The sequence below is a fragment of the Ceratotherium simum genome, chromosome 21, assembly GCF_057802395.1.
Source record: "Ceratotherium simum simum isolate JZ-2026a chromosome 21, ASM5780239v1, whole genome shotgun sequence".
In the NCBI taxonomy this organism is placed as follows: domain Eukaryota; kingdom Metazoa; phylum Chordata; class Mammalia; order Perissodactyla; family Rhinocerotidae; genus Ceratotherium; species Ceratotherium simum.
Genome location: NC_141920.1, coordinates 33,161,767 through 33,183,814, shown reverse-complemented (window position 1 = coordinate 33,183,814; position 22,048 = coordinate 33,161,767). Strand labels below are relative to the sequence as shown.

The window sequence follows — 22,048 nt, the reverse complement described above, 5'->3', positions numbered from 1 at the left end:
AGGATCATTTTCCTTAAGTGGTCACCTCACTTGGGAGAAGGTATGTGGTTGGTATAGGATATGTCTGTATTCAGCTTGTAAATACCTATAATCATTAGAGCTTGCGTTTATGGAATAAATGCACACACCAACCGAGTGATGGTCACAGTCTTATTTTGGGGATGGCAAAATTAGCCTCAAAATAGAGAATAAGTACTATTTCCATTGTTGAAAATACAGTTGGCTTCATTACATTTGTTTTATCTTTTCTACAGTATATATTTCTTCTCTTTCAGGCTTGCTAAAGTTCAAGAAAATACTATTGCTTCTCTAAGAAATGCTGCTAGTCATGTAAGTGAACCTCTCTTTCTTTAAACAACTTTGGACCGTTGGTCCAAAGGTAGAAAAGTAGAGAAATGCGGATCTGGGGAGTCTCCTCCAGTCTTCATTAATAGGTTAAAAGGGGGGATATTTTACTTCTTCTGAATTTGTTACTAAGTGAAGATGAAGAATCTCTAGGCATTTGTGTTTAGATTCGTGGTGAAGAATGGGATGAAACAATGGAATCATAAGCATCCTTTTTTTTGAGATAACAAATTTTGAGTGATTGGGGCAAGAAAAATGTTCCCCATTAAGCATTGGTTTTCATCAACTGAATAACATGTTCATTCAGATACTCACTTTGGAAATAATGCTTATAAAAGGATTTGATAGTGACTTTATGTAACACTTTTAAAAAAAGTCAGTTTACATCCTGCATACCAACTTAATTATGTTAAATTTCTTAACTCCTTTTATCCAATTATAAAGGTTAGAGTCTGTTTTTTAGCTTTTAGTTTTTTTCAGCAACTGCAACTTGACATTTTTAATCAAGAACCTGAGATTGCCCTCCCTCCCACCATTCCTCTGTACCTAACTAAAAAGCCTCATGTTCCAAAGTTAAACTAAGGGGAAAATGGAGGAACAGCTCATTCTTTTATTTCCAGTTTTTCCATAGTGTCCTCGACATGCCTTAAACTTTGCCTTTTAAAAAATAGTTCAGCAAGTAAACTTGATTGGTCAGATGTTTAACTTTATCACTTATATGAGCAAACATCTCTTCTAAGACACACTTTTTTCATATTTTAACATCTCTAAAATTGGGATGGGTTTTACAACTTGCTTAGCTTTGCATCATGGTTTGATTGGCAACATTTCTTTTCCTCTTAGTGATATATAAAATAATGATGCATTTTATAATACATGACATCTTCATCGTAATTATTTATTTTAATGTTAAAAGTATTAGTAGTGGGGCCGGCCCCGTGTTTTAGCAGTTAAGTGCGCGTGCTCCGCTACTGGCGGGCCAGGCTCGGATCCCGGGCGTGCGCCGACGCACCACTCGTTGGGGCCGTGCTGAGGCGGCGTCCCACATACACCAACTAGCAGGATGTGCAACTATGACATACAACTATCTACTGGGGCTTTGGGGAGAAAAAGGGAAAAAAAAAAGGAGGAGGATTCACAATAGGGTCAGGGCCGGTCTTCCTCAGCAAAAAGAGGAGGATTGGCGTGGATGTTAGCTCAGGGCTGATCTTGCTTACAAAAAAAAAATATATATATAGTGACTAGTCTTGTGTTGAAAGGATGATATTAAATCTATGAGTATGTTGGGCTGTAGTTCATTACTTGGAACTTTTAGTTCATTGTAGCTAACTAATCTAAACATTGTTTTATTTATTAGCTGTAAACACCAGAAGATCCCTGTTAAAGAACTTTCAGGGTCTCTATGCGTTTTGAGAGAGGATTTCATTAAGCCTTTTTCTTCAGTATTCTGATGAAATCCTTTGTAACGCATATGGATCACATTTTAGAATGTCTTGTGTTAGTTATCAGTGGCTGGTTTGTTTTAATGTTAAAAACATATCTTTGAAGAGATTTTGGTCTGTTATTGGCTTATTTCTTAAAGCTCACAAATGAATTTTAGGATCAAGTTTTCTCTCTTAGTAAAATTCTCTTCCTAACAGATGATGATCATGTAAAATTAAACATTTAAAGTAGAAAGCTATAATTTAATACATTTAGTTATTATAAGTATTTAGGGGTGTTAGATTTGTTCTCTTTGGTAGAAATGGTTTGTGTTACAATAGTAGAAGCTAAGCTTATTTCCTGCTTCAGAAGTCATCAAGGAAGTAGGCTCCTTTGGTTCTGGTCTGTGATCCATGTATACTTGCAATTGAGTACCCTTCCTTGACCTAAAGCTAGGGTAAGGGGTGGAAACATATCCATCCATTCTTATACAGCACTTCCCTGGGCCGTAGTAACATTACAGAATTCTCAGGCCTTGTTTCTTTTGATCCCAGCTGGCTTTCTTTCAGTGAATTTACAAACTTGTATGTCAGTTTATGTTCTCAGCCTTTATTTGGATTAATTCATGTGTCAGAATGGACCCGACTTTTAAAAATATATCTTTAACTCGAATTCTTGTCCTCCTTTCTTCTGCTTAGGCTTCTGTCAGGAAATTCGGCGTGTGCGTTGTTCTTGTTGCCCATTTCTGCTTTCTCTGTCTTTTCAGCAGCAGTTGTAGTTTCCTCTTTAATCTGATTACTGAGGGTTTGTTGAGAAAGGCTGTGAAGTGTGCTGCTCTAGTGCACCAAGGAGCAGCACTAAGAGACTACAGCTTATTTGTTTTCCCCCCTCATCTTTGAGGTTCAGCTGTCCAGCTAAGGTATGCAGGGCAGTAAGGTGCAAGGTAGCCTTGAGCTCCAGGCTCCATTTCTGCTGATAGCAGTAGTAGAGATGACACCTGTGAAGGCTGTACACTGCCACACAGGGGCCTTGGGCTGTGTTCAAGTGGATCACTGCCCGTTTTTTTGCCAGGAAGAAATTGCTGAGCTATTGCAAAAAAAAAAAAAAAAAAAAAAACTTGTTTTAAAAGCTTGAATTGTAGCATTAAATAATTCATGAAGAAGTTTTGTGTACAGGTCTGTAATTTTATAGTGAACAATAAATTTCTTTTGTCCTTGTGGTTTTAGATGTATCTTGGGCCAGGTGATGTTTTTCAAATACTTGTTTTCTTTATTTCTGTCAGGGTGCAGCCTTTGTAGAATTTGATGTACATCTTTCAAAAGATTTTGTGCCTGTGGTGTATCATGATCTCACCTGTTGTTTGACTATGAAAAAGGTATGTTGAAATTCCTTCATTTTAAACTCTTATAGTTAGATAAGAGGTTTAAAAACAAGGAAGTTGTATGTATATATTTAATATTTACTAAGTAGAGTTGGTCAGTTCATTTTCTTGGTGAATTACTGCTTATCCTTTCCTCTCTCAAGCTCCTACAATATTAAAAGAGTGAGCAGATAATATTAATTTTCTAGAGTAGGGTCTCCATTGCAGAATTTGCTTTTTTTATATTATTTAACAAAAGGACATTTCAGGAGGTTTCTGTGTCAGTCTGCCACTGTCCCCATATTGAGGCAGTAGAGAAAGCTATCAGAGTATTTGTTTTCTAGGCTCCCTTCTATTTCTACTTCAAGCTTATTCTCAGATTAATAGGCTAGTATGATTTGGCTAAAGTAGGAAGAGCCACGGTGAACAATAGGGTTGGAAAAGTGGTTTTGGAGCCAGATAGTGGAGGGCCCCAGTGAAGGGGTTTAGACTGGGGAGCTAGGGAGATATGAAAGACTTTTGAGCCAAGAGGGGAAATATTCAGAACTAAACTTCAGGTTAATACTTTGGTACTTGATGTAAGGGGAATTTAAGAGGATGGAGACTGGAGGCAAGGGGAGAGGTAATGTGGGCCGAAAGTAAGGTAAGCCTGCACTGGAGTGGAGATAGAATGGAGAGGAGGGCATGATAGAGGAGAAAGTCCAGAAGGAGATTTGAAAATGCATATAATTTCTTAAAAATTATAACTTGCTGTACAAACATAATTGTGATAACTATATAATGCCTAAATTGCAGTGTACAAATCAACCAAGTGATTTCTCAGGGACTTAAACTAGGAGGGTTCATTTGGCATTTTCTTTAAAACTGTGTTGGGTATCATTTTCCACTGAGTTGATTTAAAGTGAAGGCTAGTTTGCTAACATGTATAACACTGTACCAGACACTGCGTGTTGTAGTATAAATATATGACAAGGCACCTGGCTCTGCCTGCTAGTCAATTCTAATCAATCCTGTGGTTTTGGATTACTATGATGTATAGACAAAGATTTCCATTTCACGGTATTAGGAGAGGGAAGGAAGGAGATGTACCTATTTAGATGACAAAAGTAGAATAACTTAATAGAAATGAAGCAGGTTTTTTTGCTGCAGGGAAACATTAATGCAAAGCGAAATGAGAAGGAATGGAATGTTAAAGGATCTTACTAACCAAGATTGAGGTTAATGAACCTAGATATACCTTCTAAAAATCTGAGAGTTAATTGAAGAGTATTACTGATACCCCATTTTCACCAGACTTTGTCTTGCTCATAAGTGGAACCTGGATGAGTTAATTGGGGAATGAAAGTAATAAATTGTATATATTTTTAGGTTGAGTTTTAATTTTTAAGCTGGTATTTTCCTTATAAAACCAATTTATGTTCATTATAAAATAGCAGGTAGTTCAGAAGACTATGAAATGAAAAATAAATCTTTCCCCTTTCTTCTCGATTACACTCCCTTACTCTTAATAGTTCTTGTGTGTCTTTCCAGAGAAACTTTATACATATACAGACTCACATCATATATACATGAATGAATAGAAATGTAATGGATTTTAGTATATTTGTTGGATTGATGATTCATTAGTGGTACATTAACTCATTATCTTAAGATTGAGGTGCGTAACAGTGTGACATTTGATATGGTATTAAAATGTAATAAAACAGATTTGCTCATGGGGAAAATGTTTATAATAGATTAGAGTTCCAGTTAAATATTACTGCTTATAGCTAATAAGACAATTTTTTCATGACAGTTCATTTCTGTGGCTGTCTTTAACCAAACTTAAGTTTAAAAAGTTTAGAAAAGTTTAGAGACTTATTGACAGAAATTAATCCTTTCATAGTACTTGCATGTTGATGTCCTAGTCATGTAGCATGGATATATCTCAGATAAGATGTATACAGCATGACAGGAAATAGAGGAAATGGCAGACTTCTGGTTTTGTTCTCAGTGTGTCTTCAGGGCCACAGCTTCCTCCCAGCCGTTTTTTCTTCCAGGCACTTCCACTTACATTAAAAACACAAGCCAGATTTTAAGAGCTGGGAGGTCGTGTTAGGTAAGAAAGGCCCCCCTGCATAGGCTCCATGTAGCTACCAAACAATTGTTTTCATCATTCAGTAAATGGAGGTATTAGTCCTGTCTAGGGTAAACATTCAGGAATAATTTGGGGCCCTTTTTGCTCTTGATTTTCTTTTTAGAAATTTGATGCTGATCCAGTTGAATTATTTGAAATTCCAGTAAAGGAGTTAACATTTGACCAACTCCAGTTGTTAAAGGTAGGAATAGTAGCACAAAATGTAAATTATCTTTTAGTTTTAGGACTATTTGTACTTGTCTGTGTAATGTTCTCTGCACATGGAGGTAACTATATATTCAGCATGCGTAGAGTGTATGCTTTGGTTTACTGTTCTGCTAGGAAGAATAGGTTTGTGCTCATCCATCTGTCTTCTCTAACAGTTTCCATGGACCCCACTGGTTTTTGCATTCATTAAGGGGTTAGGCCATGTCTTTGTAGGCCATAGGGACTAGCCCTTCTCATCCATAATCTTAGTAGATTGCCTCTGGTCTGCTTTAGCTCGCCTTCATGTAACTGTCACTAGTTTACAGTTCGCCTTTTATGCTATCCTTGGTCTTTATACTTATGTTACTATCTAAGATCTTTGTATATTTTGTTATACCACGTAATTTTACATGATCCCTCCTATTTCCATTAGATACCTAAATAAATGATTGGTTGAGTATAAACAGTTTCCTAATTTAAGGATTTTTATATTATTCTTCCGTACTTGGGTATTTGATCATGATCTTATGTGTATGTATGCACATATAAAATGTATACAGTCTTTAGTGCTTACTCTTATTAAACTGATAATTCTACATTTAATAGTTTTCTCTAACTTGCTAGCTTTTCAGGTTATAGTTCTATTAACCATATCTTCATGAACTAAGGCTTTTTTTTTCTGATTGCATTTTGTGTGTGTGTGTGTTTTCTAGCTCGCTCATGTGACTGCACTAAAATCTAAAGATCTGAAAGGTATGTACCAATATGGAAACGCTGTTTTCATTTGGTAGTTAGCATGTATATGGTATTTCCTTATCCGTTTTAACATACTCTTGGTCATTGAATGAGTATAATACTGGGCTATCTAAATGTAATTTTGTAGACATGAAGGCTTTACGTATATTACTTATCAAATGCATGTATGTCATATGTATAGTAACTGTGATTTTTTACTCTTTTGTGAATCTTGTTAGCTTGATGATCAAAGTTGTTTATAATTTTGTACCTATCAATCTTTCCAAACATTCTTAACCTTTACAAAGTGGAGAGTATATCAAGTATAGAATCTGGCTCCAGAGCCAGGAATGCGAATCCAGCTCTAGCATTTACCAGCTGTGACTTGACTTGACTTGACTTGACTTAACTGTGACTTTAGTTAACCACTCTGTGGCTCAGTTTCCTCAAAGCTTGTCCTGCCTACAAAGTCTCTTTGTAATTCCACTTTACTTTCTACTCCCATAGAACTTAATAGTCTGTACCATTCATTTGAGACTTATTGTATCCTTTTTTTAACCCTTTATTTTTGTGTATGTCCTATCTCTTCAGCTAGAATCTCTCAAGGGTGGGAACATTGTTTTTATATTTTCCAAGACATTTACAGGACTCTGACCATAGTAGGTACTCTTTAGTTGTTTATCTGCAGTTGTGGTAACTGGATAGTTGGAATGCCTTTATGAAGAAGTTGTGAAGTGCTAAAGACTCCAAAGATTAACCCCAGAGCATAAATATGACTTCATAGACATGTAGATATTTCATGACTATTAATAGTAAAATGAATTTTACCTTTAATTTATTCAACAGGAAAGTTTTACATGATCTTAGTCTTTGAATTTGTAATACACAGGATTTTTATTTTCTATTGACATTAATTTTTTTTTCTTTTGAAAAAAATTCTTGTGTCTCGATATAATCTGTTTTAGATTAAATGGTAACAAAAGCACAATGGTAGCTATAGATTCTCTTAATTTCTAGCTTCTGAGCTGATTTTGATATTTCAAATAGGAGGCTTAGCAAGATGGCACAGCTCTTAATTCTACTGAGAAATAACAAATCACTGCTTGTGACTACTTTTTAAAAAGTATTACCTTTTTTTTTTCTTTGGTGAGGAAGATTGGCCCTGAGCTAACATCGTTGCCAATCTTCCTCTTTTTGCTTGAGAAAGATTGTCCCTGAGTAACATCTGTTCCAGTCTTCCTCTATTTTGTATGTGGGATGCTGCCACAGTGTGGCTTGATGAGTGGTGTGTAGGTCCGTGCCCGGAATCTGAATCCAAGAACCCCAGGGTGCCGAAGCAGCACACACGAATTTAACCACTACACCACCGGGCCAGCTGCAAGTATTACCATTTTTATAGGAAAATAATCACTGTTGGGACCACAAACTATGGTATTTCTATTAAATATTGCAAGCTGGTCTTCATAAAGGATGCTTATTTCGAAAATAGGAGTTTTAATGGTAAAAATAATAAACATAGGAGCCTCCAAAAAATATGAAAAAATATGAAAGGATCTCATAATTACTTCAGCTTCTCTTTTTTTGCCCTAAGAATTTAGGAAAAGATCTTAGTGATAAAATGATGTTTTATCTACTGAGTTTTTGTTTTAAAATTTCAGCATCTGTGGTTGAGGAAGAAAATTCTTTTTCTGAAAACCAGCCATTTCCTTCTCTTAAGATGGTAAGTTCCGTAAGAAAATGAGGGCAAGGCTATTTCATTAATTCTGTTATATCTGAATAATTTATTTTGGTATCTTAAATGGGCACTAAAAAGGCTGTCTCAAAGACAACTTTAATGTAAACTTGTCATCACTGATGCTTTTTAGAGAAAATACGTTCTTGGGTGGTGTACCTATGCTACTTTTTTTTTTTAAGAGAAACTTACCTGCTCAAATGAATAAAAATTCCCACCTCAGTGGGTTAATTTGGTAAGGACAGGAGATTCAGATAATTCTGTGTACAAACAGGAAGGAGAGGGCACAGAAAAAGGGGTGGAAGGGAGATGTAATGATGGGAGAGGCATTTTTACAATATTTAAAACTGTTCCTTAGCTTTTGGAGAGAAATGAAATTCTCCAACCAAAGAAAATAAGTACCCTGGTTACCTAAAATAAGACACAGATTTCAAGAATTCACTCTGAAAAAGTATAATAAAAACTAACATGAAGGTTTAAAAACTAGACACAGTTCATACAAGAATCCCTCTGACAGTATCAGGCAAGCCTGCGTGGATGCCAGACACTCGCCTTGACCATGCTGGTCTGCTTTTGTTCCTACTGGCTCCATTTCCTGACTTCTGCTCTTCTCCGTTGTCTCTTTCTGGTGATGTCAGATACGGTAGGTTTCTTAGGCAAAAATGGATAATTTCAGTTAATCATGATTATTCACCCTACAAAAAGGATGCTACCAGAAAGTCCCTTGTCCTTGCAGTGGACATTGTCCTTGTGTATTTAAAACAGGGTTTGAATAGTTTTTCAGATATTTATGAAGCCCAACTAAATAAAGTCATTCCTTCTAATCCAAAATTCTGAAATCATTTGGTTCTTAGAAATCTCATGATTCCTGGACTTGTGATTTCATAGAACAGAAGAACAGTTAAGAAAAAATTGTGTATCAAAGGTTTGACAACATTTACTTAGCCAAATAAGTTAAACACACACACTCATTTATTCACCTACTTTACCAGCACTAATAATTTAATCACAGGGAAATTTTAAAACCATAAAAAGGCCAAATCCAATCTCAGTATAAAGAAGAATCTTTCTGCAAATTTTTTGTTTAGTAGTCAACACTAATATACACTATTGTCCTTATTTTTCTAATTTTGCATTAGTCCAGTAAAAACGCGACAGGTACATTAAATAAATAAGGCCAAAGATATCAGAGAAGAAAGTCAAAAAGCCCCACAAGAACTTGAAGACAAAATGGTCTAGGTGCTGTACTTTCCCTGCAACTGGTTAGTGTAGACCCAGGGCTAAATCCCAGGTCAGCAGACTCCTGGCTGTGTTCTTACCGCTGTATTATTGTTAGTGTGCTTTTATTCACTGTTATGCAATTATATACCATATATACTATACATGTTAAATTATTTCTAAACTTTTGAAATAAATTGAAGTTAAAAACAATCTGTTTCAAATTCATTTTGTCCCAAGTATGTTTATATATTTGCCTGGCCTTCGTGTTTGTTTGAAGACTAAACAAGTCAGCTCTTTGTACATTAACATTCAAGCTTCATATTTTCAGTTTGACTTTCTAGTTTTGCTGCCAAAATGATCTTTTGCAAAGTGTTGAGATAATTTGGTTGAGATAAATTGACACCTTATTATTTGTTCATTTATATAGAGATAGCCTAATTTATGTATGAGCTTCAGCATAATCTTTCATTTGGAGATAACATCTTAAGCATCTCCACCTTTGAAACAAGCTAGAAATCACGGTTTTTCTTATAACTACATCTTAGTATCGTAGATTGACAAAGCTGAATGCAATTCAGAAAACATAACAAATGTCTTCTTAAATTCATGAGGTTGCTTGTCTTATTACAGCTCACTTTGGATGTTCAGTAGTGATGGTGAAAGGATTTTAGGTTAAGGATTCATCTTTGTGGTAGTAGTGATCAGTTAACCACAGATGTTGCCTAAGACTACTGCTTTTGCTGTTTAATTTCTTTTGACTTTCTTATTTAGCTTAATCATTAACCAGGTTGTCAGTTTTGGGGTATGAGAAGAGATAGTGGTTTATGCTGAGAGTACCTAACATTTTGTCCTTACTAGTGATATGTTTTCTTAGATTGCTTTTTGTAATAATTTTTTTCCTTTTTTTCTTCTTATTCTACCATTCATCTCACCAAACACAAAACAAAATTTACCACCAACAAACAAAACTCTAGGTTTTAGAGTCTTTGCCAGAAGACGTAGGGTTTAATATAGAAATAAAATGGATCTGCCAACAGAGGGTAAGTAATTCTCTATGTAACACACTCTTCTCCCTCCCTGTTTCTTTAAATGCATTCATTCCTATCTCTTCATTTTAGTGGGATAAGTGAGACTAAAATCTTGTTGTGGCTTCCTCCAGCAAGCACAGTGCTTGTTGGGCCTTTTATTAATAAAGCATATCTTACACTTATACTAACATGTGAGTACTTGAAATAGTGATGAATGTATTATAGTAGAAATTTCGGTTTACGTGTCTCATGTGAGCATTCATATAGATTGTCTCTGGGCGTACTTATAAAACGTACGGTGAGAACTCTCTGGACAGTCAGAACTTTATAACTCTGCTTAGTTTTTGTTTTCTTATCCCCCATCTAAACATATATTTTAAATAATTTCCTAAGCAGTTTTCTGTTAAGTGGCAGTAGCTAGTAATAATTAACCAGGAAAAGAAATTTCTGGATATATTTTAAATCGCTCCCAGACTTAGTCACTCTTTTGTTCAACAATATATATTGAAAAGCTGCTATGGGCCTGGCATTTTCTGGGTGCTAGAGTCGAGTAGTGAACAAAACAGAATGAAACCTTACCTTCCTGGAACTTACATTCTAGTCGAGGAAAAGAGTTAACTATTGAATGTATCAGATGGGGATGTGTGTAAACGGGTGGGATGTGTGCTAAGAGGGTTGGTTGGGGTGGGGGGCTGTAGGAAGTAGTTAATTCAAGTATCATGATTGGGCAATCAGAACAATATCTTGGAATTTGTTTTGGTCAGAATAATCTGTAACTGCCCTGAAATCATGCCTTCTAAGTAGCTATTTATGATACGCTGGTTCTGGTTAACATAGTAAGTGCTCATCCAAGGTTTTCTTAATAAGTGATTTTTAGTTTTCTGAGCTTTTAGATTATTTTAACAACTAATATTTAAAACATTTAATATTTGAATCTCAGCAGGGTTCTTGGTATCTTAGCTATATTTAGAGAATTATTTTTATTATTTGTTGAGAGTACTTGATATGCCTGAGACCCAAAGAATGAGATCTTTAACTGATAATTCATAATTACCAGGGGTCTTTTGTAATGAGTTAGCAAGTGAAGTGGAGTCCTTTGGTCCTTTAGTTTATGAAGATTATATAAAAATATTTTAAAGTCATAGTAGATTGCAAATTTCCAGAGTTTTAGCTTTTACTTTAACCTTAATTTATTAAAGCAAAAGTATATTGATAGTATAATCACTTTGTATATAAGTTCTCTATACTTGAATTATGATAGTTGCACCGTCACTAAGTGGCTATGTGGTCTCGGGCAAGTTAATTTTTTCAGGCCTCATCTGTAAAATAAGAGTTGGACTAGATGTTTTCAAAATTTTTTCCAGCACTGTGATTCTAGGGTATTTAATGACTTTAGTTTTCCTATTTTATTTCTTCCACACAGGATGGAATGTGGGATGGTAACTTGTCAACATATTTTGACATGAATCTGTTTTTGGATATAATTTTAAAAACTGTCTTAGAACATTCTGGGAAGAGGAGAATAGTGTTTTCTTCATTTGATGCAGATATTTGCACAATGTGAGTAATATTCAGTGTTTTTCTCCCATACTCTTAGACTGTAGCTAGGACTTAGGGTACAAAGGTCATGATTGGAAGTGAGGAAGTTGCCCAGACTTCACCTTTGATTTTCCTCTCAGTCAGGTTATATATATTCTCACATCTCTTCAGGACTACCTGCTGGGATGCCCTCCACTCCTGTCAGCTCCACACCCACTGGGTCCTAGCACCTCATGCCCTGGGTTTCATTTTACAGGCATGTCACATCCTCCTTACCAAATTATAAGCCCTCAAGGGCTTTCTTGTTGCCCATTTCGGGGACTATTTTAGCTCTTGTGTAGGATAATTTAAAAGAAAATTTTTTTTACTAAAAGGCAATACGTGTTAATGGTGGTTACATCTCAGTAATAGGATTATGGGTTTTTTGTTCGTTTGTTTTAGTATTTTCTAAAATTTCAAAACAATATAATTACCTCCCCGGTGAAACGTATCTTTAAAATTGTCTTTCTTAGGGTTAGGCAAAAGCAGAACAAATATCCCATATTATTTTTGACTCAAGGAAAGTCTGATATTTATCCTGAACTCATGGACCTCAGGTCTCGGACAACCCCCATTGCAATGAGCTTTGCACAGTTTGAAAATCTGCTGGTAAGTTATATTTGAATTTTTTAATTTTAATTTTTTAAAATGTTTTAGAGCAGTAGTAAATAAAGTTTTATGTTACTTTACACCTCTGATTTTTTAGTTTTGACCTATGTATAACAAGCAGATAGCTCTACCTAAAAATGAGGATATTAGGGGCCGGCCCAGTGGCGTAGTGGTTAAGTTTGTGGACTCTGCTTCGGCAGCCTAGGGTTTGCATGTTCAGATCCCGGGCGCGGACTTGCACAATGCTCATCAAGCCATGCTGTGGCGGCGTCCCATATAAAGTAGAGGAAGATAGGCACGGATGTTAGCCCAGGGCCAATCTTCCTCAGCAAAAGAGAGGAGGATTGGCAAGAGATGTTAGCTCAGAACTAATCTTCCTCATGAAAAAAAAATATGAGGATATTAGATCTCAGAATGAAAAGCAGTTAAATGAACAACAACAAAAAAATTTTCTTGCCGGCCTAGGTTAAGTAAGGTTTATAGTTTAGTTTTCTGAGTGAATTTTATGAATCATCTAAAACGGTTAGACTGTAAACTTGTTTGATAAAATAAATTGTAAGAAAAAATTATAACTTTTTTTTCCCAGCCCACTCTACTTTGGAGAGCACTGATCTAGAGCATGACCATTTAGCATTTGCAGTTCATGAGTTACTTTTCCATGAGTAACTTATTTTTCTTCTTTTAGGGGATAAATGCACATACTGAAGACCTGCTCAGAAACCCATCCTACATTCAAGAGGCAAAAGCTAAGGGACTAGTCATATTCTGCTGGGGTGATGATACCAATGATCCTGAAAACAGAAAGAAATTGAAGGAATTTGGAGTTAATGGTCTAATTTATGATAGGTATTTGTTTTTCATAAAAAATTTTTAGGGAATGCTAGGAAAAAAAGTAGTTTTAATCTTATAAAATTAAAAATAATATTAAACTTAGTTAAGTTAAAATTCTGTAGTTCAGCCTGAGGTTTATCTTGCCATTTGTTTGTCGGCAGAATTTTTCTAGCTTTAGAGTATACCACGATCGCTTGGGAGCTTGTTAAAAAGTCAGATGACAGGGCTCTAACCCAGACGTGTACTGAGTCATCTTGGGGTTGGGGTGGCTGTCTGCCCCAGACCTCTTCTCTGTCTACACCAACTTTCTTGGTAATCTCATCCAGTTTTTTGGCTTTTCATATACCTGTATATATTCCCAAATTTTTATATCTCCAGGTCAGACGTTTTCTCAGACCTCTAAACTTTTGTATCTGGGGCCGGCCCCATGGCTTAGTGGTTAAGTGCACGCGCTCCGCTGCTGGCGGCCCGGGTTCGGATCCCGGGCACGCACCGACGCACCACTTCTCCGGCCATGCTGAGGCCGCGTCCCACATACAGCAACTAGAAGGCTGTGCAACTACGACATATAACTATCTACTGGGGCTTTGGGGGAAAATAAAAAAAAAAAAAAAAAAAAATTTAAACTTTTGTATCTGGCTACCAACACCTGTTTTTCCTAAGACTTCCTGATTTCAGTGTAAATGACAACTCCATCTTTCTAGTTTCTCAGGCCAAATCCTTGGAGTCTTTCATAACTCAGTTTTGTTTTTTTTTGTGAGGAAGATCAGCCCTGTGCTAACATCTGCCAACCCTCCTCTTTTTTTTTTTGCTGAGGAAGACTGGCCTTGGGCTAACGTATGTGCCCATCTTCCTCTACTTTACATGGGACGCTGCCACAGCATGGCTTGCCAAGCTGTGCATTGGTGCGCACCCGGGATCCTAACCGGCGAACCCCGGGCCGCCACAGCGGAGTGCGCGCACTTAACCGCTTGCGCCGCCCAGCCAGCCCCTCTGTTTTTTATCTCATACCCCAAATCCAGTGAGACAAAATCTTGTTGATTCTATCTTCAAAACATATCCTGAATCTATCCACTCACCACATTTACTGTTGTCACTCTCTGCTAAGGCACCTCATTTCTTAGTTGGATTATTGAAGTAGCCTGCTCACTGATGACTGCCGCCACCCATCCCTCCCTGCTCTCTATTCTCAGCACAGCAGCCTGAGTGAGCCTGTTAAAACCCAAGTCAGATCATGTTGCTGCTTAAAACTCGCACAGTTTCTGTGTCACCTAAAGTAAAATCCCAGGTCCTTCCAAGGCCCTGTGTGGGCTGATTCCCATCCCATTCCACTCTCCACCACTACCCTCTTTCCTCTTTCCTCGACCCTCTTTCCCTCCCTGACCTCTTCTCCTACAGCTTTCCTGCAAGCCACCCCCACTTTGGCCTCCTGCTGTTTCTCTTCAGGAAAGACTGAAATGTCATCTTCTCAGTAAGACCTTCCCTGAATATCCTAATTCAAATAACAACCTCTGCTCAGAGTGTACTTCCTGACTTTTCTCCATAGCGTTCACCACCATCTGATATACCCAGGTACATATTATATTTTACGTATTTCTATTCTCCCTGACCTTTCCCAACCCCTGCCTCCACACACACACACAAGCTCCCTGGGGGCGAGGCTCTTTGCCTGTTTCATACACTGTACACTGCTGTATCTCCAGAGGTCACAACAATGTGGGATACACAGTAGGAGCTCACATATTTGTTGAACAGATCTTTTTCTTTTCTTCTTTTATAAGCTCCCCAGGTGTTTATGATGTAAGTTTGAGTGCCACTAACCTAAGAGATGAAGTTTGCTTAGCATAAAGAAATTTGGGGTTAGAAGCGATGTCATTTACTCTGCTGAGGGATTAGCAGGCTTATTAATGCTTGAGCAGCATTATACAAAGAGTAAGTGATAAAATTCTTACCAGGCCTGCTTTAAAGAATACTTTTCTGGGATTTAGTTCATATTTCTGTTCTATAAAGTTATATCATTTTCATAATAAAGGTGTGTTTTTCGTTATTTTGTCTGAATTAGTCAGGTTTTAAAATTGCAGCCCAGATAATGCCTGCCTTCCTTTTTAACTATTTGTTTAGTTTTGCGTTAAGCAGCAAGTGATTCATAGCTCTTTTTAATAGACATTTCTACCTAACTAAAGGAAAATTAAAATTTTAAATTAACAATTTGAAGGAAGTGCTGGCTTTAGCAAAATTTTGAAGAATATTTCTTTAAGGACGAGGAAGGAATGATTGCAGATATTTTCAGGCAAGGAAAGTGTATTGTGAGATTATACCATGTACAGCTTTGTGGGATATACAAATTTTAGGCAGATGCTTCATCTCAACGGCCTTCCTTGATTGGAGCCAAATACGGACATGTGATGGAGAACAGGAAGATACTGTGTGATATAAAAGGCCCCGAAGAAAGTGAGTGCTTCCTGGCCTGGGGTCAATAAGGATAATTTTAAAGCAGCAGCATTGCCATGAATTTTGGAGGGTGATTAAATTCACTTTGACAGGATTTGCGTTTTAGGCAGAGGTGAGAGCATGAATGGGGCAGGGCTCTGTTGAAGATGTGGAGGATGTTGAGAACACAGCCCAGCAGTGGCTCCTGCTAGGGTCTGACAAGAGGGGCGGTGCATTGTGTTAGAGTTGGTTTTTACCTTTGAAAGTCTTTATTTAATTCTAATCAAAGAACTACGTGTATAACTATATATACATAGTTTAAAAAATCAAGTAGTCTACAGGGCTTACGATAAAAACCACCAGTCCCCTATCCCTGTCCCTTTCATTGTCTCTAGCTGAGTTCCTATGCCCTAATTTTTTTTAGCTGTTTCTTCTGGTACTTAATGTGCTTGTGCTATTATTTTTTTCATTATCAAATTTAGACATATAAAAGGTTTTGAATGATTAGTGATTCAGAGCCTTGGATTCATTTTACATTGGAGAGTGTGATGAGAGTGGGCGTTTTTAGTTTATCAAAACTATTTTGTTCTTTTACAAAGGCATTAACACAGTAGATTTTACAGTTAATCATAGTTTTGTGATATATTATTTCATATACCACTACATTTGATTTGCTATTTGGGGATTTCTGCATTTATGATAATGAGCAAGAATGGCCTTTAATTTACCTTTCTCAAATGGTTGTCTAATTTTGGTATGGGTACCAAGTACCTGCCTCATACAGTGAATTGGGCAGTGTTCCCTCTATTTATAAAAAATTACTGTGCTCAAATGACTTTCAAAATACAGTAACAGACACCACCTTTAAGGTAAAGAACATCATCCTTCGATTTGAAGTCCCTTGTGTGCCTCTCCCTAATTCTATTCCCTTATCTCCTCCCTCAGATATAACTGTTTATCAAATTAGTATTCTTTTTAAAAATTTTTTAAATTCCTAATTTCTATCAGTAAACAATATACCATTTAGTTTTGCATGGCTTTAAACTTTTTAACTTTTTTTCCACTTGTTATGATGTTCCTAAAATCAGTCCATTTGTTGCATGCAGCTATAATTTATTCATCTTCATGGCTGTATAATATGCATGGCTGTATGTCTCTACCACAATTTATTCTGCTATTTGAGAAGGCTTAGGTGATTGCCGAGTTTTCGATATTACGTAATAGTGTCTCCTAAAATACGTGTGTAAAGTTTCTCTAGGGTAATGATTTTCAAACCTTTTAGACGCCAACCCAGTTAGAAATGCATTTTACATTGCAACCTAGTGCACGCAGAGCTATGTATATCTACCAATGTGTACCTAAAACAAAATTTTAAAAATAATGCCCCTTGGATATTTTTATTCGTATATGTACTTTTTAAATGGTAGTTTATTGCACCACTGGCCTTTATCTTTTTAAATGCTAGTTTTAACTTTCTGAACTGATTTGCAACCCCACTTGGTCTCTAGCTCAGCATGATAAGGCATGTGTTTGTGGGTCAGGCATTGGAAGTACAGCAGGAACATGGTCACGTGGAATGGGCTGTTCTGTGTTTCCTGGTTCTGTGCTCATTGTAGCCTGCCACCAGTTCTCAGGAGTAGCCTAACGCATAATAAACCTGTCAGGTAGAGTGGAAATTCATCAACACATGGTTAAGACAAACCATATTTAAGTAAGACTCTGGTTCAGTCTCACCAGGACACTCCATCCTTAGGTTGCAAAGCTGGTAGAGTGGCAGTGGCCCTCTTGGAATGATAGCCGTTAGCACGCCTTCTTTTTCACTCAGACTGCTCCAGTACAGACTGGTTGACTTCTTTGGGCAAAACTGTCGTCCTGAGTGGTGACCGCTCCCTCACAGTTCCTGTGTCAGAGCTCCTGTTTCCGATAGTCCAAATCCTTTTCTCTCTTGTTTTACTGTCTTGTTTTCTCATCTTTATTTTTATGGAACACATCCTTCATTATCTTTTTGAGAAAGGAGGACATGGAAAGTAAATGTTTTTGAGGTCTTGCATGTCTGGAAGTATCATGCCCAGGGATAAAATTTCATGTTAGAAATCATTTTACTTTAGAATTTTGAAAGCATTTCTCCATCACCTTCCCGATTCCAGTGTTGCTGTTGAGGAGTGTGAAACCGTGTTGACTCCTGTTCCCTCATATATCATTTCTTTATTTCCTCTCTGGGAGCTTGGAGAGCCTTCTTTTTGTCACCAGTGTTGTAAAATTTCAGAGATGGGTCTTTTTGTGGGTCTGGTTTCACCCGTTGTGCTGGGCCCATGGTAGCCCTTTTAGTCTGTTGATATATGTCCTTGACGATGCAGAAGATTTTGTGCATTATTTCTTCAATTTTTGTCCCTTCCATTTTTCGTGGGGTTTTTTTTTTTTTTTTTTCTTTTTATAGAACTGCTTTTGTTTGTGTATTATACACTCTCAGGCCAAACTTCTAATTTTTATCTTTTCTCCTGTTTTCTTTGTTTTTTTGCTCCACTTTGAAAGATTCCTCAACCTTATCTTCCACCCATTCTGTTGAGTTTTTCATGTCCGTTACTGTGTTTTTAATTTCCAAGAACTGTCTTTTTTCTTTGAAATGCTCTTTTTTCTATAGATCTATATAATATCCTGTTCTCATTTGATGCAAGTACTATTTCTCTGAAGGCATGAAAGGACTTTTTTTTTTGTCTTTTTGGGATTTTCTTCTATTTTGCTCACTATCTTAGATGTTAGAAGCTTTCCTCAGATGTTTGGAAATCCTTAGCCGCTTCTTATGATAAGGAATCAGAATCTACAAAGCTTGTTGGAAGCTCTGAGTGTGTGCATGGGGCTTGTTGACTAGGATGTCATGATGGGGTGATCTGGGGGGCCTGTTTGGTCATACCTCTGATGTCAGTAGATTGATAACTTCAGTTTTTGGCTGATCAGATTCCTCATAGAAGAATCTATATATTCTACCTAGAGGATCCAGGTCTGGCTGCCTTGGAGCTGGGGCAGGGAAGAGACCTGGGGAAGTGGGCATGCCTCTGTGTTTAGCATTTGTTCTGTGTGTGTACTGTCTCTGATTCGCCTGTGCTGCTGGTGGTTTTGTAAAATGCCCAAACTCTCACCTGGTCTTCTTGTCCTCCGTTCCAAGAGATTTCCTGTTTAATTCTTGAAATAAACCTCGCGCGGGGGGTGGGGGGGGGGCAGCCTCTGCAGCAGGGAGGAGGAGGGGGAAGGGAAATGCTTACTGCTGCTAGAGCCTTACCCTGCCTGTTTCAGCCCCTCTCCCTTTCACTCCAGTTCTAGAGGAATTTGGTGCTGCTTCTAACTGAGCCTTTCTTTTTTTTCCACTACTGGCTTGTGATTTGGCCTTTTCCGTTCTGCTAACTGAAATACTTTTTATTACTTATCCATCTGTTTTCCAGCTTCCAAAATTTTGTTGCTGTATCTCTTTGGTTTTTCCTCATACTGGTGGATTTTTTTCTTAATCGCTTTATTTTAGTTTTAATGGCATATAGGGAGAGACTGAAGTTAGATGCTTCTATTCAGTCTGATACTTTGACCCAGAGGTCACTTTTCATTCTCTTATATATGTCTTTAATTAACAGAAAGTCTGTTTTAATAAAGTCAAATATTTAATGGAGTCAATACATTTTTTTATCTTGTTTAAGAAATTCTTTCCTACTGTGATGTCATAAAGATTCTCTTGTAGTGCCTCATATAAGTTGCCTGGCTTTCACATTTAGGCATGAAAGGCCATCCTTTCTCTGCTGATGGGCAATGCCAGTGCTGCCATCGTCACATGGCGCTTTTTCTGGGCTCTCAACTCTGGATTCCTCTGCCTGTACTACACAGCTTTAGGATAATTCTCACACTGGTGAGCAGTCCTTCTCATCTTGATCTTTAGTGCTTTGTATTCAGAACTGTATGAATTCCAGCTCTGCCTCTTAATAGCTTCCCATCTGTAAAATAAGGCATTGCCCATTGATTGACTTGGAGAGAAGATACTTGAAGAATCACTAGTAAGGTACAGATTTTATTTTTTGTTTCAATTGCTTTTTAATCAGCTCTTCTGCATCAGGGGCACAAAAGGAAATGCTGCTCTTCTGGATTATTGGAAAGATTGGGGAGAAGAGAAATATTTTTAAATAGAACTGATGCTTGCATCTTAAAAAAAAAGGACTGTAATATGGATGTTTCCAGCATTCTGTAAACAAAGTCTCCTGAAAAGGTTAAGTCAGACAGGTCTCAAATAAACCATAAAATTACACTATTTTATGTGTTTTGTGTTTGTTTCATCATAGGATATATGATTGGATGCCTGAACAGCCAAATATATTCCAAGTGGAGCAGTTGGAACGCCTGAAGCAAGAATTGCCAGAGCTTAAGAGCTGTTTGTGTCCCACTGGTAGCCGCTTTGTTCCCTCGTCTTTGTGTGGTGGGGAGCCTGACATCCACATGGATGCCAACGGCATTGATAACGTGGAGAGTGCTTAGTTTTTATTGGGCAGAGGCCATTGTGGGGCATGCACTGCTGTTCTGGGTATTCACTTTTCATCGTTGAAGCGTTGTTTTTCTATGCCTTTTAGGTTTCTTGGTCCAATGAAGCAATAATGAAGTATTTTACTATTTCACTACTGTTCTTGATAGAATTTCAAGTATGCTATTTAAATCACTTGGCCAGGTATAATTACCAGTCAGTCTCTTTACAATGAGAAAATTTATTGGTTGGTAAATATTTTAAACTAAATATGTAAATGTATACTCTTAAACAAATGTTCGTTAAAAGCATAGCACTTTGAAATTAACTATATAAATATATCATATTTACACTTCTTACAGCTTTTCATTTGATCAGGCCTGATATATTTAGCACTTGAGGAACATGACTATGCATAATTATACCTGACCATGGAAGAAATAAGTACCTCAAATGCATGCGTTTGCACTGGTGATTCCAACTGCACAAATCGTTGTGCCATCTGTGTATATATGTATTTTTTACATGTTACATGCACATATACCATTTCATTCAGTATGAACTTTGAGGCTGCTGCTGTTTTCCCACGTAACCAAACCAACACCTGTGTAAACAGCCTGGAGGTGATCCTTAAAAACTTGTTTCATAAGTCTTTCAAAAGTTGTTTGGCATAAATGTTAAAATTTCAAAATGCTGCAGGGTAATTTAATGTATAAAATATTAGAAGTATGTATTGCATATTTAGTAGAGTAGATCATAATGTATAGATTCTGTTCAATGCATGCTTTAGGTTTTAAGCATGAGATTGTACATGTTTACTGTAAGTCCTTGCATCTGTGGTGCTAGGTGAGTGTGAGAAGGTGTCAAGGACTGGAGATATTTTGTTGCCTAAAAAAAGCCTGTTTGTAGGCATTTTGAATATGCTTGTTTTAAGTGTCTCTCACTACCTATTACACACAGTTGCTTTGTGGGTTTGTTTTGTGTGTGTGTGTGTTGCACAGTCTCCATGCAGAAAAATAAATGTCCTGAATTCTCATATTGGTATTTTTTATTGGTTAATGTATATCATGCATGTAATTTATTTAGAAATGTAGAAGATCCTACTAAGTGTATATGCATGTTTTTAGGATTATTCTAAGGTTTCTTTCATTAGAAGCAGATTGTTTTGGCATAACTGTAACTTAAGAATGAATGTTAAATAAAATACACAGATTTATTTTCTTCATTATAAAATGTAATTTCAAGAAGGTGTTACTTTTGTAGAGTTGGTTCTATAATATTACTATGAGAAATTGGAATTTAGTATCTACCCTAAAGGGACGGCTCATTTGCATTTACATTTTACTGCATCTTCTTTTCACTAGGTGGTTCATTCATGTATTGACATATTTTAGTAGTAGCTGAGAACCTAAGACTTGGAATTACATGTTGTATCTTTTTATTTTTTAAGCCAAGCAATGCAGTTTTGGTCAGATCTTAATTGTGTAAAGATAGGCTTTGAAATCCTATGGTATTGTGTGTGTAACACTGATATTTAATGGAAAATAGTTTAGGAAATGGAGTCTTCTGCAAGGGTTCTATATACTTTTCCCATGTTGAATGAGATTTTCCAGCACTTTGCTGTGAATTAGGCACTTTTAGAAAACTTCTGAAAAAATTCGTTTTCTTCACCTGCAGACCTTTGTACAATATAAATACCATTATGTGTGGTAACTTAATCGTACGTGCACATTTCTAGGCCTATTTGTTTGCTCCTCCTCTACACCTTCCCAGTTCCATGTTGAAGACTCTGCAGATCAGAAAGGGAGAGAAGAGAGGATGAGGAAAGGAGGTGATGGGGGGTGTGGAGTTTTCCTGAACAGTGTAATTTGCTGAGAAGAGCTTACAGTGACTGCTTATGAAACAGACAGAACCTCAGTGCTCACTTTCTTTCCTTCTCTTC

General features: G+C 36.9%; 1 protein-coding gene across 5 annotated transcripts in view; it reads left to right on the top strand.

Moving 5' to 3' along the window:
* GPCPD1 (glycerophosphocholine phosphodiesterase 1) overlaps positions 1 to 21,142 on the top strand; it is a 51,310-nt gene extending 30,168 nt beyond the window's left edge. For 3 of the 5 annotated variants that reach the window (XM_087445583.1, XM_014790091.2, XM_087445581.1), the window contains 10 exons: positions 276 to 330; positions 3,050 to 3,142; positions 5,368 to 5,445; positions 6,164 to 6,203; positions 7,844 to 7,905; positions 10,113 to 10,178; positions 11,590 to 11,726; positions 12,218 to 12,353; positions 13,039 to 13,199; positions 19,931 to 21,142. In XM_087445583.1, coding sequence (XP_087301709.1) covers positions 276 to 330; positions 3,050 to 3,142; positions 5,368 to 5,445; positions 6,164 to 6,203; positions 7,844 to 7,905; positions 10,113 to 10,178; positions 11,590 to 11,726; positions 12,218 to 12,353; positions 13,039 to 13,199; positions 19,931 to 20,123 — 1,021 coding nt within the window. In that variant the 3' untranslated portion in view covers positions 20,124 to 21,142. Of the gene's footprint in view, positions 1 to 275; positions 331 to 3,049; positions 3,143 to 5,367; positions 5,446 to 6,163; positions 6,204 to 7,843; positions 7,906 to 10,112; positions 10,179 to 11,589; positions 11,727 to 12,217; positions 12,354 to 13,038; positions 13,200 to 15,535; positions 19,353 to 19,372; positions 19,504 to 19,930 lie in introns of those variants that run through there. The other 2 variants (XR_015555642.1, XM_087445584.1) reach the window with 2 other exon arrangements.
* Positions 21,143 to 22,048: the final 906 nt, after the last annotated feature.